The sequence below is a fragment of the Medicago truncatula genome, chromosome 1, assembly GCF_003473485.1.
Source record: "Medicago truncatula cultivar Jemalong A17 chromosome 1, MtrunA17r5.0-ANR, whole genome shotgun sequence".
NCBI classification, from domain to species: Eukaryota; Viridiplantae; Streptophyta; class Magnoliopsida; order Fabales; family Fabaceae; genus Medicago; species Medicago truncatula.
Genome location: NC_053042.1, coordinates 46,275,247 through 46,293,017, shown reverse-complemented (window position 1 = coordinate 46,293,017; position 17,771 = coordinate 46,275,247). Strand labels below are relative to the sequence as shown.

General features: G+C 32.0%; 1 protein-coding gene across 1 annotated transcript; it reads right to left on the bottom strand.

The window, feature by feature from the left end:
• Positions 1-5,602: 5,602 nt before the first annotated feature.
• On the bottom strand, positions 5,603-10,809 carry LOC11422973 (synaptotagmin-3). Its single transcript, XM_024785309.2, has 12 exons — positions 10,384-10,809; positions 10,133-10,231; positions 9,990-10,040; positions 9,779-9,902; positions 8,998-9,116; positions 8,812-8,913; positions 8,629-8,703; positions 8,252-8,328; positions 7,602-7,851; positions 6,629-6,997; positions 6,293-6,421; positions 5,603-5,928 (listed from the first exon to the last, which is right to left on the bottom strand). The coding sequence occupies exons 1-12, from the start codon at positions 10,492-10,494 to the stop codon at positions 5,800-5,802; spliced, it is 1,635 nt and encodes a 544-aa protein (XP_024641077.2). The 5' UTR covers positions 10,495-10,809; the 3' UTR covers positions 5,603-5,799.
• Between the last annotated feature and the right edge of the window lie 6,962 nt (positions 10,810-17,771).

The following is a 17,771-nucleotide window of genomic DNA, read 5'->3' as shown; positions in this document are numbered from 1 at the left end:
ACTTTGCGAACGAAAAAATTAAACATGTGTGATCGGGTTTGAATGGTTTAGTTCAGTTTTATTCCCGATCAAAAAAGTTGTCTACCCAGATTGGAGTTTGGTTTGATTTTATCCAAACTGATGAACACTTTTGGCAAAAACTAAAATTTGTAGTTTCAACAATATCACCATGACAATGTGATTCATCAAATTAATATAATAAATAGATTTAATTTTATATGTTTTCTTAAATATAAATTTGTTTGCACAACAAATGGTGTTAACATCTTTATCAATTAAGTGTATGTTTGGATTGACGTGAGATTGTCAGAATTACTGCGACCTACCATAATTTTGGCAAAAATTAGAATTTGTAGCTTCAATAGTTTCATGGGGGCAATGTGATTTCTCAAAGCTGATTGCTCATCCAACCAAACTCTGAATTTATGCCGAAGTGCCTAACCATTATTCTCATGATATATTAATATTTCGTAAATGCTTGATAAGTGTATATTTGATATCACGGTGAACTTGTCAGAATCACGATGAGTTACCGTGATTCTGACATATCCATAGTGATATCAAAATAGGCTATCACTCCCAGCCAAATGCACAAGATTTGAGTAAGAAAATAGGTGAGGTAGAAGTGTTTGATTAGAATTACTAGCATATACTGGTATATGATTTTTGGTGGCAAACAAGAAGATCTTGATTTAAGTCAAGGAAAAATGTTCCAAACATGGAACACTTGTGACGCAATGAGTTCGCATTGGTAACAAAACATTATTTCAGATGAGTGGAAATTTGCAGAGAATATATATGCTTTAGTGGATTATTATTTTTACTACTACAATGAATTTGTGGCCACCATTTGCAAATGAGGATCCTTTGAAATTTTGTGCATTATGCCTGCACAGCATATTTATGGAATAGTTCACAACATCAATGTCTAGTGGCTTTGTTTGAAATTCTAATAAAATTGCTTTTGAAAATGTATGGATCAATTCTGGTTCCCATTTGACATATCTATGGTTGGTCTTGGGGGAATAATATTGTCAAAAGGATTTTGATGCTTGCACTATGTATTAGTCTTCCATCAAATAAAGAATCTTTATAAGGTCATGATAATTTTTAGTGCACTAAGCCAAAATTAACGATATACTCAGTTAGCTTTTGAGTGGTGTTATTCCTCCCACTTACTTTACTCCCTCCTCAAAAGACCAATTAACTTTTTAAGAGAAAAGAAAAAACGCCCAATCTTTCTAGTATGCAAAAAAGTTATTCCTCTCCCCCACAAGAAAACATCAATAAGGAACAAAGAAAGTGACTACTTTTCAATGAACACTCCCTCCTTTTGAGGGCACACACATGACTCACTCACTCACTCACTCACTCACCTTGATCAAGAGTGTATGTATATATTGTATTTTGTGTGTGCAAGAGAACTCATGAGTAGAACTTCTTGCTAGCAATGAGTGGTGAACCATTAAGAGAGAATCCTCATGAAACCCTTTGTGGGGAGAGGGCATAGGAATAGGATTCCCTTTAGCTACCTCCAAAATTGCCAGACTTTATGGTTAAGTCAACGAGAAAGCTGAACCTTTTTTAGTGTGCTAGGGAACTACTCTCATGGTGCCTCCCACTTTTGTAATTATTCAAGACAGTATAAGATACTATACTTATATCTTTTTAATCGATTACTTCCACAAAATTATCATTGATTTGACAATATTCATCATCAAAATTTCTAACCAATATCGGTCAAAATAGTTTATCATTTCTTCAAATTGATAAAAACATCCCTCAAAATTGTAAAGATCATTCAAAATAGTTTCTTCATTGACTTATGTCGTTAGAAACTATAACATGACACATTAATCAAATGTGTCACATTACATGTTGATTACACATAGTAAGTTCGCTAGCTAGGGACTAATTTAGTTTGACATAATTGCAATTGTGCATGAACTGGAGATTGAAAAATTAGTCTTTTTAAAAATAATTTTATCTTTTCTTCAAATTGATCAAGACACTCTCAAAACTGTAAAGATCATTCAAAATAGTTTCTTCACTAACTTATGTCGTTAGAAGCAATGACGTGACACACTAATATATACGTATTTTAAAGTTCTATCATTCTAGTATTTTTGTCCATAAAGGCAAGATTTTTTACAACTGATTTAGTGATTTATTGATATTATTATCATTATTTATACACACTATGACCACTGGGTTAACGCATAATTTTATTAAGAGTTAATTAAGTAAATGATTCCTATAAATATTCATAATTTTGTTTTTAGTTCCTACAAAATAAAATTACTAAAATAATCATTATTTATCGACATGGATGTTAAAGGAGTTGCAAGTAATTACTCCCAAAGAGAACAGCCAACCAACGGTGGTTTTTGTTAATTATGATGTCACATGTACTGATGATCAAACAAGTCAAACCTAATCCATACATTCTGTGGGGTCCATATCTTCAAAATCATTATCCTAGATTGAGCAAATGCAAGTCCTTTTCTTCCCTTCAAAACCTAATTTTTTTTTCCTTCATACTTTAGTTTGTGCTAGCTAGCTTTCTTGATTAGATTTACATCTCTACATATAACTGCAACCAAACACATCAAAAGCCTGTCAAGACTCAAACATGAGAAGGTTCATGCAAATGTTTTGCAGAGAAGTTCCATTGGGAGCCTCTAGATTTTCATGTTAGAGTGAATTTATTTTCATGTCGTACGTACTCATGCATTTCTATTGTTCCCTACCATGACATATTATTTAAATCTTGAGGAGACTTTTTTATTGATTGACATCATTGAAGACACCCTAGCATCCAACACTCTCTCTGAAAAATGGGGGAAGAAAATTAAAGAAAAGGACCCTTTTCAATAATAGCCTTTGACAAAAGAAAAGGTGGAAATAGGATAAAGCTTTTAGACAAACTTTTAAACAACAAATGCACCTTAAAATTATTCAAATGTAAAACAAATGCATCTTAAAAAAATTGAAATTTCTCACAAAAGAACTAGTATTTTTTTCCTTTCAATAAACTAGGTCTATTTTTTTTATTTTTTTTTTGAAGTGTATCTTGCCATCTCAATTCTCTCAATAATATAAAGAAAAGCTCGTCAATAAAACAATATTATTGCTCACCACCACCACCTCCATCCTATATGCTCAAATACGTAGAAACGAACTTTCAATAGTGTATTTTCACATAAAATATACTACTGAAAGCTAACTTCGAGTTGAATGTGACATTTTCAGGGATTAGAGGTGCGATCACAAAATAAAAAGAAAAAATAAGTCTAGTCTCCGGAGAATGGTGATAGAAGGCCACTATCTAGCACAAGCATGGTGAGAGATATTTCATGAACATTGTTTTTCCTACATAAGAAGTTGCTTAAAAATACATGGAAATGGCCAAAAAACTTCAATGGTAGTTAACTACAGCTAGCTTTTCTCTTTTGAAGCGAGCTATAGCTAACTAATTTCCATGTGTTTTTAAGTAACTTCTCATGTGGGAAAAACAATATTCATATTTCATTTCAGTCCAGCCCAAATAATAACCTTAAGCGTGGGCCCCAGAAATGCATTTAGCTCCAATGGACTTTATAAATTAAGCCCACATTATTTTGCTGGCTAAATTGATTGGAAAGTTGCTTGATAGACACCTCAATTTCGTTTCCGCTCAAGTCGCAATTCGATCTGACTGTTTTTATGTGTAAAATCCGATCAAGTGGTAACTTTCAACCGATTTTTTTTCAACCGAATCAGCAATTTTGAGGTGTCTATTGAACAACCGTTAATTGTTTGGTCTGACATTTTTTTTTGTGCCCAAGTCTTACTCCAAACCCAGATTTTTTTTTAACAAGTAAATGTAACAAATTTAAATGTAGATTTCTTGCTTCAACTAGTGAGTTTTGGTCATTTGCCTCGAGTATGGCTCCTCTTATATCAAAAGGTGATTAAATTAGGGTTTGAAACTGTTAAAATGCAGAAATGAGGTGCCTATAACTTTAGACCACTTTCTCTTCCCCCAAACACCCAGCTCGCGTGCAAAGTATTGAATCTGAAATCATCTCCAATGGATTACTCATTTTGGGTGGCTTAAATCTTATTTAGTGAACTCTCTTGCAGTGTGTATCACAAATTAAGTGTTACCTCGTAAACTTGCTCGGATTTACGTTTCTAGGTATAAAAAACGTGTTAACTCGGTTTTTGTGAAATCAGAATGTTTGATGAGTTTGACCGACTTAACATGTGTTTAATTTGGTAAACTCGGGTAAACTCGACCAAGTTTACGTTTAAAAATTACTTTTTTTTTGGCCATTTTCTTTCAAAGCCCAAATCTTTTTGGTTCCAATATCGAAAACCCTTTATCATATGGAGAAGAATTTGATGAAGTTGGAGAAGAAGACACCGATGATGATAATGATGTTATGGAACTTCAAAAGGATTGGACTTTTGAAGAAATTAGCTAGTTTCTTTTTTTTGGATATGTTATTAACAACTTTAGAAACTTGTGCAACTTGCTTTTTTGGATGGTTTAGAGTCTTATGAAACTTATGATTTTGCAAGTTAATTTTGTATTTTGATGCTAAGTTGAACGTAACTCTTTATTACCGTAGTTATGCATATTTTATCTTTATAATCAAGTTATATTTTATACTATTGACCTATTTGTAATATTATATTAGCTTATATATGTCATGTATATAATAAATTTTATATAATTTTAATTTTAGGTAAACTCATACGAGTTTACAATTCGAGTTTACATAGGTATAACGAGTTGAGATAAACTCTTGAGTTGTAAAACTTTTCTCCATTGTGTTGCATGTTTTAACAATTGGGTCATGAGGGGGTCCAAAAATTACGGCGAACAACAATTAAGTGCATTAGATTGAATCACAGTTAAGTGCAGTAGACAACAAACGACGGTTAACTGCCATTTAGAGTAAAAAAGATTGATTTCAGGGTGCCTCAGAGCAAACCAGACTGCCTAAAGTGCAATTTTCAGAGATCATAACATTGGACTTTGAACAATCACATAAGTGAATTGGACGCTACATCTTTACCCAAGATTTTAAGATATTAAGTATATGGATCATTTCACTTGTATAGTGTTTAACATTCACTTTTTCATCCAATACAAGACTCTTACTCACACTTGAAATACCGACAATTTCCACCTCAAGTGTGAGTCCATCCATTTTTATGGGTATGCTTCCCCCTCAAACGAAAGTTTTTCTTTTATCCACATATATACTTCCAGTCTTCCACCACAGTTGTTTGTTGTTTGTCACGTTGTCTGAACATGTTGTCAAGAAGATTTTCGACGCACAAAGATGGTTCAACAATCTTTTTTTGGTTATAATTTACTAGCATATTCCTTCTACAATTAAGTGGCTACATATTAGAAAATGACTATAAGAATGCCTAATGTACACTAACTTTTTTCTCATAAGGAGTATGTTAGCAAGTTGCACTCACACCTTTGACAATATTTAATCATTTTTTAGTTATAACTTCCTAACACACTTTTATTAAATATATGTGAATTTAAGTTAGCAAATTTGGTAGGTTTCGAGAAACAAAATCATTGACGACAAAGTTTATGTGACAATACTTTCTGTGATGTTTATAAATACTTATCTAAATGATGTGCATTGTTTTGTTTCTTCTATTTGGATACAATGTAAAAACCAAAAACATTGTTGGCTAGGTACAACAAATAAAGCAAAAGGCAAACAAAGAATAATGAGTTTATAGACTTTTTTGAGTTTTGCCCCCATACACTGGTTTAGTTTGTTAAACCACCTTCCATTTTATCTCAACATGAATTACTCCATTCCTTGAATTTATTAGATGGTACTTGTCGTTAATGCGACCATTATGCACCACATCACTCAGATTAATCTCCACATGCCCCAGGGATTCCTGCATTTTGTTAGTTGAGATAAACTACATGAGGGATAAAACTAACAATAACAATCTCTGTTCAGCTTCTAACAATTTTTGGAATCATAATTGGTTATGAATTTTATTAATTGCGATAAGAGAGAATATGAACTAGATATAATGCATTTTCAGAAACACTGAAAAACAATGTTTTGAAACTTTTCATAATTTTTAAAAATATTCAATCTATTTTGAAATGCATTTTCAACAGCATTCATAATGCCTTCTTTGATGTTTATTTATCAGTGAGAACGAAAACGGACCCTTAAACTTTCAAGAAATCTTTAAGGACTTAGGAGGAAATAACTTATAAGTTGTAATGAAGAGAAAAATGAAATGGCACCTTTGACAGAAAACTGAAGTTCTTCCTCTTGCTCATGACCTCAATGTGTATCTTCTCATGTAGAGGAGGTTCCTCTAGCATAAACTGGAATTCTTCATTCCAACGTGGTTGACGGGTTTTCTTCATCATCTGCAAAAAAAAAAATTCCAGAATAAATTATTTCAACCAAATTAAATAATACTAACTTGGCTGAGTCAGTCATGCATACAAATGATATTATGATTGCTCGCATTATTTTTTTAACAAAATTAATTTTATGCAGTGACAAAAATTGATTTTGAATGAACAGATTCTGTATTGTTGCGAGCCACATCTATACCGAAGGAGAAATTTTACCTTTGTCCTTTTCTTTTCGCCTCTAAAGGTGATCACTGCAAAGGGATTATTGTGATGACCCTCAACTTCGTCAGCCTCCTGTACCACAACTGAAAGCAAACCGGCTCCTTCTTGGACCTCATCATCAGATACACTATCAATTCCACTATCCTTTCTGACATATCCTTCTGAAGATCCACCGAATTTCATACTATCTTCTCTGAATGGAACAAAAGTCATGTCCACCACAATTTTCCCTCTAAACTTCTTATTTGGAGTCTCATTGACATTTGTGTCCTTAAGCAAATCAAGTGTAAATTCTTTATTCTCGTACGGCTTAAGCAGCTTTAGAGGGACTAACTGCATTCCCAGCTTGTCATGTGCACCAACCTGCACTTAATTGCATATCATCAATGAATCAAATGGACAGAGATGAAAAATAAGATTGGAGAAAGATAGCTTGTGTCTGTATCATACTAATAACTAATCTAAAATTTACAAATAAACTGTCTCGTAAATGCCAACATAACTTTGAAGAAGAAAAATTAAACATGCAGCTGCCGACATACAGAAAACAAAGAAATTCCTTAAAAGTAAAAAAACCAACTATGGGCCTCTACTCTAGTAAAAAAGGTAAATTCACTCTTTGAAATTGGTTCCAAAGTTTCCGTTTGAAAATATTGTATGGTTACCGTCCATCTCCGATGTGAATGTTATTAATCAGTTTTATTTGTCTTACACAAATAAATTAACAATAAAGATTACAAATTTATAAACAAAGTTTGAAAATAAGTTGTCAATTAAGCTTCATTTGACCATTTTCAGAGGCAAAATGAAGACCATCCATAATCCGTTCAAATATGACAATCTTAAGGGCTGACACTAGATGCTTTCAAGGCAGAGTGTTTGGTCAATAGGTGACTACTACTACTATTCATGACAAGTGCTTAATACCAAAATTTGAAAAAGTAACCAGAAGAAGATAAGTAAAAACCTTGTCCCAATCATAGACTTGTAATTGGAGAACTTGAGATTGAGGGTCCTTCACAACAATCTTGAATTTCTCATTCCATTGAGGATTCAAATTCCTCCTCTTGATAGTGGTTTTCTTCGCCGGAAGTTTGTCACCAGTCAGGCTTAGTTTGACATATGGATCAGAAGTTCCTAACAAATCCATTTTCAAAAGCTTGACTGCCCTAACCACATTCACATGTAATATTCCCACTGGCTTCTTTATTGCCACCCTATAAATATGTGAAGAAAAATAAGGACCCAATTGCTAATGCTCATGTTTAATACAGAGCAAATATAAAGTTATTGTGAAACTTAAACTTTGACGATACTAATTTGCAGTATAATTCAAGTAGGACATCTGATAAAAGCTTTGTGCAATTCCAGCAATTGTTAGCCACTGAAAAATATTACTATATGCAAAATAATTACTAGGGCCTCACACTTAACTATGTTGGCTTATTTAAATATGCTAACTTATTTAAATAAGGAGCAGTGGAGCACGTATTTGCTTATACTATATATTATTTGTAAAAAAAAAAGCAAGATAAAAATTTACAAAACTTATAAACCATAAAAAGTAACTTCAGTGGCATATAGAACTCTATCATTTTAATATTTTATAAGACTTACGTTGATTCATCAAGTATAGGAATTTCCAAGATCTGAGGCCAAAGATAAAGGCTTGCAACTTGTTTTTTTATTGTTTCCTGCGAGAAACTGCAGTGGTTAGTTCCTAAAGTGAAGGGGGGAAATATGACGGCGAGAAAGTAACAACAACGATAACACTTTTTAGAATAGTGTAAAGGAATATAAACAATCAACAAATCCATCAAAGAACTGAAGATTAAATGTGGATAGGAATGATAAATTTTTCACAAACTAAAACCATCAAATTCCTAAAATTCCCGTGTTCTTAGTGATCAATTGAATTCAATGATGTTAAATGAAATTTACAACTAGGAAACTTCCATTCGCAGGAAAGATGACGTCAACAGAAATCTCTGTACCTGAACAAATCTATAAAGACCAGGTATTGACATGATGTCCCCTCCAGATATTGCCAACCCAAAATCCACGTGAGGCTGTACATTGAACATAATTATTTATCAGATGAGAAGGGATTTTTCTGACTTCTAATAATATAAAAGCCGAGAAGTGAAATTAGAAGAAATAGAATATTTTTCCCTTACCTTCTCCATCAAAGACACCACAATCTTTGCAAAACATGGAAGTGTAGACACCAAAGGTCTTAAACTTATCCGCGGCGTCCCAAAAACTTGTAAGTCTACCAACTGAGAAAAATCAAAATCAATATTAGAGGAACTTAAAAAACAATTATTATTTTCTAATTTTCTGTGAGGGCAGGCTTAACAGACCTGAACTTTGATCTTCATAGACAACACATGCAAGGTCAGTACTATGTTTGGGTTGCCAGCCCATTTGATGACTTGTTCCATGACCAATTCCTTTTCATTTGTTTGCAAAACTTTCATACCTGTAGAATTACAACAAACAGTGAAAAACAAATTAAATATAAGACAAGACATTAATACCTTTAACTTACATGAACGTATAGGTTGCAGAAAGTGTTAAGTGAACTATATAAAGTATATCGATATTTGATAAGGATAGATAAGAAAAACTTATGTGACGTGCTTGTTTCTTCATGAGAAATCATCCACGCGTTCATTATGTTCTAAAGGACGTGTCTACTTTAAACTTCCAAGGATTCATATTTGAACATGTATGATCTATCCTTTTACATTTATTTTATGTCTAGATTGGGTGATTTGGACGTGCTACCGAGAAGATACTTACGGACATGTCAATGGGATTACATTGTAGAACTCTATGTTCTTCATTATTTGAGCCACAAATATAATGTCAATTTGCATTACAGTTAGTATTTTCATCCAGTAATTTCATTCAATTCATATGTGTTCATTTTAGGACCGAGAATGCCAAACTATAATCAGCGATTATAACTCTTATGACGCAACCTTCCCATTGATCTCCTCAACTCAATTCAATTGCACCTCTACTATTCTACCTTTATGACACACAATGACATCTAACCATGTACTAACATGAAATCTCTTCTAAAACAGTTGAATTTCGGATTAAACAACAAAACACGACACAAAAAGACCGACTTACCACAAATAGTGGGAGGAAGAGTACCAAGGCTCAATTGATCAAACTCAATTGCCTTGATCTGATACTTTCCAATGTATTCATCAAATATCGGTTGTGCTGTAGTCCTAATTATCCCACAAATTGCCTGTACACAAAAACAAAAACACCATCAAACAATCACCATCATCTAATAAAAACACAAATTTTCCGATATGATCACTGAATCAAGTACCTTCTCCAAGAAAGGCCACATATCAAATAAAAACTTGTTCAACCAATCAACCTGATGAAACATGCAAATATCAATAACACAGTAAAATCATCAAAATTTGAAGTTCAGAACTTATAAACAAAATATTGAAAAAAAAAACTAACTCTTTCATAATCAGGTGTCTTCACCCAGAGAGGAATCTCAGGCATAAGTTCTTGCAAAGCAAGCGGGCCTAATTCACTAATTGGTCTAACAACAGGATCCTGCAACAAACAAAAAATAAAATTTTGAAGCATACCCAGAATTCACAACGAAAAAGGGTATCTAAAACTCAATTCAGTTCAGAAAAAACTGATAAAAACAAATGTGGGTTAAATTGAAATGAAAAAAATGATCATGCAAAAAGAACACTAACCTTGACTTGCTTTGATTCAGAATAAACAAAGAGAAAGAAGCCAAGAAGAAGACCAAGAGGGATTCCAATAGCAAAACCAAAAACACCCAAGAAACTTTCAAAGAACCCCATTTTTGGTGAACAGAGCAATGAAGAAATTATGGTTTAACGTTTGAAGGAAAAGGTTTAACAGTTTCCGACGCAGTTTAAGGTGGCGAGGAAAACTATAAAAAAAAAAATAATAATAAAAGAAAAATGAATTTAATGTTTAATTTTTTTGACCAAAGTGAATTAATGTTATATGGTGAATATGGCAAGAAATGGAACTAAGAAAATTGTGAGTGGTTATGAAAGCGCCAAAACCAGAACATGACAGACACCCTCCTATGTTAGTGGTTTTTAACTTCAAAAGTGGCTCTAACTTCGGTTTTTTGGTCATATATGTAAAGTGGGGTCCATATCATATTCAAAATGGTTTGTGTATCACTTCACACGTCTCTTTGGCAAATTAACAAACTAAGCATAGGTTAATATGATAGACTATCTATATGATATATCTAATATTTGATGTATCTTGAATGAGATTATTTTTTATGGACAAAATCTGTATAAAAAGTTATGAATTATTGTCTTATATCATATTATGTGACTTTTTTAAGATAATGTGTTTTTTTTTTTGTCATTTAGAAAGTTAGAAGAGTTATTCAATTAAATAAGATATTGACAGAAAGAAAAAAAAATTGCTTCGTTATTTTAATGTGGCAATTAATTTGAGATTAAAAAAATATTACATATGAGACATTTTTTTATCCAGAAGTCCTAGCTCAACTGGCAAAATGCCGAAATTGTTAGGCCGGATGCCATGATCGGGGTTCGAACCCCGATACCTCCACTTGTGTGTGTGAGTTTATAATGACTTTGTCATTTCGTCTATCTATCAAAAAAAATATATATATAAAAATTATGGAATATCCCTTTAAAAAAAATTATGGAATATATTTTGTAGTCAAATAATTATATTTTTAAGAATGTAGTCAAATAACTTAGTCTTAACCGTTAAGCTTTTTTTATACAAATGAAGAAAAGTTATAAATGGATGAATAAATATGACAACTTTACTCTTATTTATATTTATTTATTTATCTCTGTACAACTTTTTTTTAATATATAACGATAGGTGATTGGAGGATCCATATTTGATCATTGGGTATCTTCCTCTACTTCACGGTGGAGACACATTTAAGTAGTCTTTCATAGAGCAAATCCTTGAATAGGGAAACTTTAAAGACACCTCTACGTTGGCCCTTGACGCAGTTGAAAACAATAGGAAATTGTTTAAGAGGACAAACATGAAGTCAGAACTATTCTTTAACTATATTTTTTTTTATTTAGAAACTATAAAACTTAATTACCATAAAAGTTATAATATGGCTCAATCCTTATCAATTGGCAACACACCAATTTTCTACCGTCGTAAATTCGGATGAAACTCATAAATACTATAATATGTGGAGAAAAATTAATGACAATCAATAACCAAAGGAAGCAAACAAACCAAATATAATAAAAATAAGATAAAAGAGAATAAGAACTAACACCACGATATTCTCAATGCAGCCTAAATCCACGATTAATGAGTTTCTGACAAAAAGATACAGGGTTACAAAAATTAGTCTTCAACAAGTTCTCCAAAAATAAACCCTAAATTCCACTATTTTCTTAATCTTCTCCCTTGAACAAGAGATTCAATGATTTCAATCACAAATGTATTTAGATTGTTTCTCAACCATGGAGTATAACTCATTGATAAAAAAAATAAAAATCCCTAGAGTATAACCCAAAATCACTCAATTCTTTGCATTTAATTTAATAACTATTGTCCCTTTTGATAAATCTTAATTTGCCTCACTCCTCTTTCCTTAAACAAGAGAGTTACAAAGTGACCAAGAAATTTAATTTTTAACGTTCTCGATGAACATCCCATAAATTTATCTCCTTTACATTCTTACAATAACTCAATGAATTTCATAGTAAATTCCTCCCAAAAAAACAACTATTTTTTTCTTCTAATAATTCACTTTTTTGGCTCCACAAGATCCGTATTTTTTGGTCATTTAAAACAGAAAACAATATTGGTTTTATACATAGCCGGTGCAACGCACCTCACATATGGCAGCGCACACGCCTCTTGTATACTCCCTCCGTTGTAATTATAAATAAATTTTGATTTTCTTGGTTCATTCAATTAATGACGTATGTGGTCTATAATATAGATTATATACATTAATAATTCAATGAATCTAGAAAATCAAAATTTGCTTATAATTGACAACGGAGTGAGTATGAGGTTTCTATGATGAAGGTTCATGAAGTTTATGGTGAAGATGAAGAAAATGAAGAAATAATAAGAAAATGTAAAATAAATTTGTTGTTGGATGGTTCACTATTCGATACAATAGACCTCAAAGATTAATGATTTATTTTTGGGAAATATTAACCAATGTCCCTGGAGCACTAGTTAAGTATTATAAAAGGAATATTTTTTTGAAAATTGTGTAGGTTACTTTTTAAAACTTGAAAAATGTTACTTTTAATGTTAATTTTTCTCTTTTCTTGCCATTTTTAGTTGCTTAATCGGTACCTCCTGGTTAACAAGACCCTTTCTTTTTTGAACAAATATTTAGATATTGAGATTAAATACAATGTTAAAAGTAACGGATGTTGGTCCATATTAAATATTTAGAGTTAAAAGTTAACGGATGAGATCAACTTAACTAATGGAAATATAATTCAGGGACCGAAAAGAAATAATAATTTAACCTTTTTTTAAGAGGTCTTGTTAATCGATGTTTTGGTTAAAGAAATCAAAATGAAAAGTTTTAAAGTGAAAATAACACTTTTTAACAAAACAGATATAAGCGAAGCTTTTTCCTTCTGTCATCCATTTCAGGACATCACTTTCTACTCACATTACACAGTACGTGTGAGGAATGCAATCGTAAACATGCATTTGTTCTTTCCTTTTTGGTGTATTACGGAAATCATTAGAATAAATGCATTTGACAATTAGTTGTAAAGAATCCGTCAAGTAAGAATGATACGTAATGATTTTAAAATAAGCTCTATGATAATTTTATAATCAAAGAATTTTATTAACAACAATTTTCAAAACACAAGGCATGCATTGAAAACGAATTGCAACTAGTCTAAAAAACGAACCTAAATACCCGAAAACTAGATTAACAACCATGGCTAAGATTAACAATCCATAAGCACTCAAAGTGGATGATCCAACCACTAATTCAAATCATAATGAAAATACTTATAATAGTTTTTCAACTACACTAGATTATTGAAAAATACTTAAGATCAATTTGATTTTTGTTAAATAATTGATCATGCAATAATTTTGAAAAGATTAAAATATCAAACAATATGAGGATACGTACAAGTTTTGTCATGTGATGCTTATTTTTAGTAAGATGCAAAAACAAATGAATTTTCTTCTCTCAATATCTTCAAAGCGTCGATGCACCTTATTTTTTGACTAATAAGGTTTGAATGGTAGTTGATAATTCAGCAAACCATGGTGAATCAACTAAGGCTCTGTTTGGTAATACAAAAAAGCTAGTTTATAGCTTGTTGGACTAGCTTATAAGCTTGCTTTGATAAAATGAGATGTGTTTGGTAAAAAGCTTTTCTCACTAGCTTATAGCGTTTTTTAAGAAGCTAATCCAAATAGCTTTTTAGCTTATAGCTTGTAGCTTTTATACTTTCTTCCCATTTTAACCTTTTCTTAATTATATTTTATTTTATTATAATAAAAAAAAACTATCCACTATCTTCTTAAACTAGCCATGTTTACCATGTATGGCATTTTAAATTTTCTTGTCCACTTTTTTGTTTTTTTTTTTTTACTTTGCTCATAATTCATATAATATATAATTTTATATAAAATTTATAATAAATAGTGAAGCAATTAAATAAAAATCATAAAAATTGTTAAATAAAAAAATTCGATTGAATTCATAAATACATCTATTATTTTGGAGATGAAAATAATTTGAAATATATTTAAATATTTAAAAATAAATGCGTTAAGTAATAAAAATTATACATATGATATTAAACAAGCATGTCCTTTTATGTTATTTTATATTTATAGTCACTTCAACAGCTAATTTTACCAAACACTTTTAATTTTAATCAGCTAACTTTTCAACTATAAGCTATCAGCCATCAGCTATAAGCTAGCTTTTCAGCTATCAGCTAGCTTATAGCTTTTTTTTACCAAACACACCCTAATTTGGCAACGAAATTCAAGGATCACTATGAAACTCTTTGTGCCCATTTTCGCCTTTTTGGCAAAGAAATTAAACCAGAAAACATGTAACGCCCTAATTGTCATATTTAATTATTTGATTTATGTGGAGTCTATATATATATATATATATATATATATATATATATATATATATATATATATATATATATATATGATTTTTGGTGATTTATGTGGTGTCTATATTTTATTATATGGTTTATTTTAATAATAATTAGAATAAGTGTGAAATAATAATTATTTTGGTGTTTGGGGAGTTAATAGAATTTATTAAAATTAATGGGGAGTTAAATGAAAATAAAGGGAGTTAAGTAAGAGGGAAGTTAGGAAAATAGATGTCAGAAGCAGTTTTTACGTGAAAACCAACTTTTGGGAGAAAGGGAGAGAAGGGCAAGTTAGAGCCAAGAATCTTTATTGCTGTGCATTTCTTCTGCAAATTCTAAGGTAAGGGTGAGGTTTACTTCAATAGTGTAGTTATTGATTTTTGATTTTGAGTTTAACAGGTTTTGGTGAAAATTGGGGATTTTGGGTTCTATGTTGGAATGATGATTTTGGGAGTTGGGAGTGTGAATTTGATGCTAGAAATAGGTTCTAAGTGCATACAGAAAGTTAATTTATATCTGTAAACTGATTTGGGGAGTGATTGGAAGAAAAATGGGATTTTTGGAAAAAACCAGTTTTCTGCCCGTACAGAAGTTCATCGCTCGCCTCGTGAACATTCATGTTTCGCCTCGCGAGTGAGCAACTTCATCGCTCTCCTCGCGAGCAGACCAACTCGCCATGGCGAGCAAGCCTGGACAAAACTTGATTTTTGAAAAGTTGTTATAAAATGTTTTGGGGATGGTTTAAGGTACCTAGATGATATTAATGATGACTGGAACAAGTTTTAGGTTAAAAAGAAGAATAGGGAGCTTAGTATTAAGGTTTGAGTGAGAAAATGTCATTTTTTCCCGAGAGCACCTATTTTTCACTCGCCTCGAGTTCGCCTTGAACTCGCCATGGCGAGCAAGTGGTTTTGTGAACTCGCCATAGCGAGCAGATGTGCTCGCGAGGCGAGTTGTGCAGTTTTGAGTGCTGTTTTGCTTGCATGAATGGTTGTGATGGAATATTGTTGTTTAAGCATAGTTATATTTAATTGTGCATAGTTCTGGATGATTGGACCTCTACTGGATGTTGTTACTGATGACTGTGATGTATGCCAAAATTTATTGAATCATAGATGTTGTTTAAGTGGAGTCACATGGAGTTTGTATGCATGGTCAGTTGTATGTAGATATACACAAGTAGGTCCATTGCATATGCATAAACAGCGGAGAGGACCCATGTCCTGGAGCACTAGTTGCTCAACAGTGGTGAGGGCTTCGGTCCTGATGAATGCTTTAACCATTCAAAAGTGGTGAGGGCTTCGGTCCTGTTTGGTACCACATGCATAATTGCATCTATTGAGGAGTCTAAGGTGTTGTCTTAGCAGTGTTGTCATGTCATTTGCATGAGTCTTAGTTGTTGCTTTGATGATGATGATGTTGTTGCTGAATATGCACATTTAAATACATACTTGATGGGTGGATTCCGATGATGTTGTTGTTTCTTGTGAATTAATTATTTATATTTACAAGATGATGTATTTGATGTTATAGGGTGTTAGATTCAATTGAAGATTTTTAATATCTATATTTATTGTTGTGAATCTCACCCCTTCTGCTTGAAAATGTTGCCCTTCCTATGGGTAACTTGCAGGTGATCCTGAGTAGTCGGTGGTGGCTCAAGAGTCGTGTCTAGGGCTCTGATACGTGGGATGAGAATTATTATATTATATTATTGTTGTTTTCCTTCCTATGTATCAATTTTTGGAACTTGTTGATGTGGCCCTTTGTTAGTTGACTTATTGTTGATTAGACTTAATGCTAAGATGTTGTTGGAGAATTTAACCGTTGTTGTTGTTGTTATTGAAATGCAAATTTTCCGCAATTTAACCGTTGTTGTTGTTGTTATTGAAATGCAAACTTTCCGCTGCATGATTTTGAAGTTATTAAACATGTTGAATTAAATAGTTTTATTTTCTATTTAAGAAATTTTGAATTTGCAATGTGGCATGCCCGTTTGGTGCTTAACTCTGATTAATATTTGTTATTTAATTGCTTTTGGGTAACGGGGTGTTATAAAACACGTAAGAATTCAAGGAGTCTTGTCCGATTCAATTTAGTCGTATTACTTGCTGATGTAGTTTTACTTTTCCCGACATTTTTTTTACCACCGTTCATTCCTTCATACACCTTCCAAATTTCACATTTTACCTTGTTTGAATTATAGAATCTGAATGAGTTTGGCTTTTATGATTATTAATTACCTCAAGAGCAACACCATCCTAATTCAATCAAACCACTTTCAACAACTTAAATTCAACAAAGTAATAAAACAACAATAGTAATTGCAACAACATAATTAAACACAAACAAGACCGTGGATGAGTCAAACTAATTTCTTCATCAAATTCATACATGTAAGCCCTGATTTCTTTGCGTGTCATGGACCTAATTAAACTTTTCTGAATAACATGAACATATCTCAGCAAGGTAGCGTCTAACTCAATCAATCTCTTCGAACTATACTTACAAAATATAGATAGCATGATTTTCACATTGTCGTCGTTCTGGAGTTTCATCAGGGTGAAATGAACACGATTATCTGAATGGATCGACATACTACAATACTCTACACTGTCTACCCTTCTTGTATCGCATTGGTTGAGACGATTATTAATTTGATTCAGTTGATTCATGAACATTTTTTGTTAAACAGATTTATTTATAGACAAAACAGAAACTTCAGAGTCAGAGGCCATTTATTTGGCTTAAATTTTGCAGGCTAAAATCAAAGACTTTATGTTTGGGCCTACCCCGAATCTAGCACGCCAGAAAAAATCTCACTAGGAATTGTAAATGGTCTAGAATTCTATCTAATACTGGTATGTAGATATGCAGGTATCAGTAATAAATAACAAAGTATCTTCAATGAAGGCTTTGGTATTTTCATATCTTGCCTAAAAGAATTGATAAGAACCTTTTGA

Excerpts from the sequence above, each read along its gene's own strand:
- LOC11422973 (XM_024785309.2), bottom strand. The coding sequence starts at position 10,494 with ATGGGGTTCTTTGAAAGTTTCTTGGGTGTTTTTGGTTTTGCTATTGGA. Across the intron at positions 10,232-10,383 it reads CTGAATCAAAGCAAGTCAAG|GATCCTGTTGTTAGACCAAT; the intron begins GTTAGTGTTCTT and ends TGTTTGTTGCAG. Across the intron at positions 6,998-7,601 it reads AAGTCTATGATTGGGACAAG|GTTGGTGCACATGACAAGCT; the intron begins GTTTTTACTTAT and ends AATTAAGTGCAG.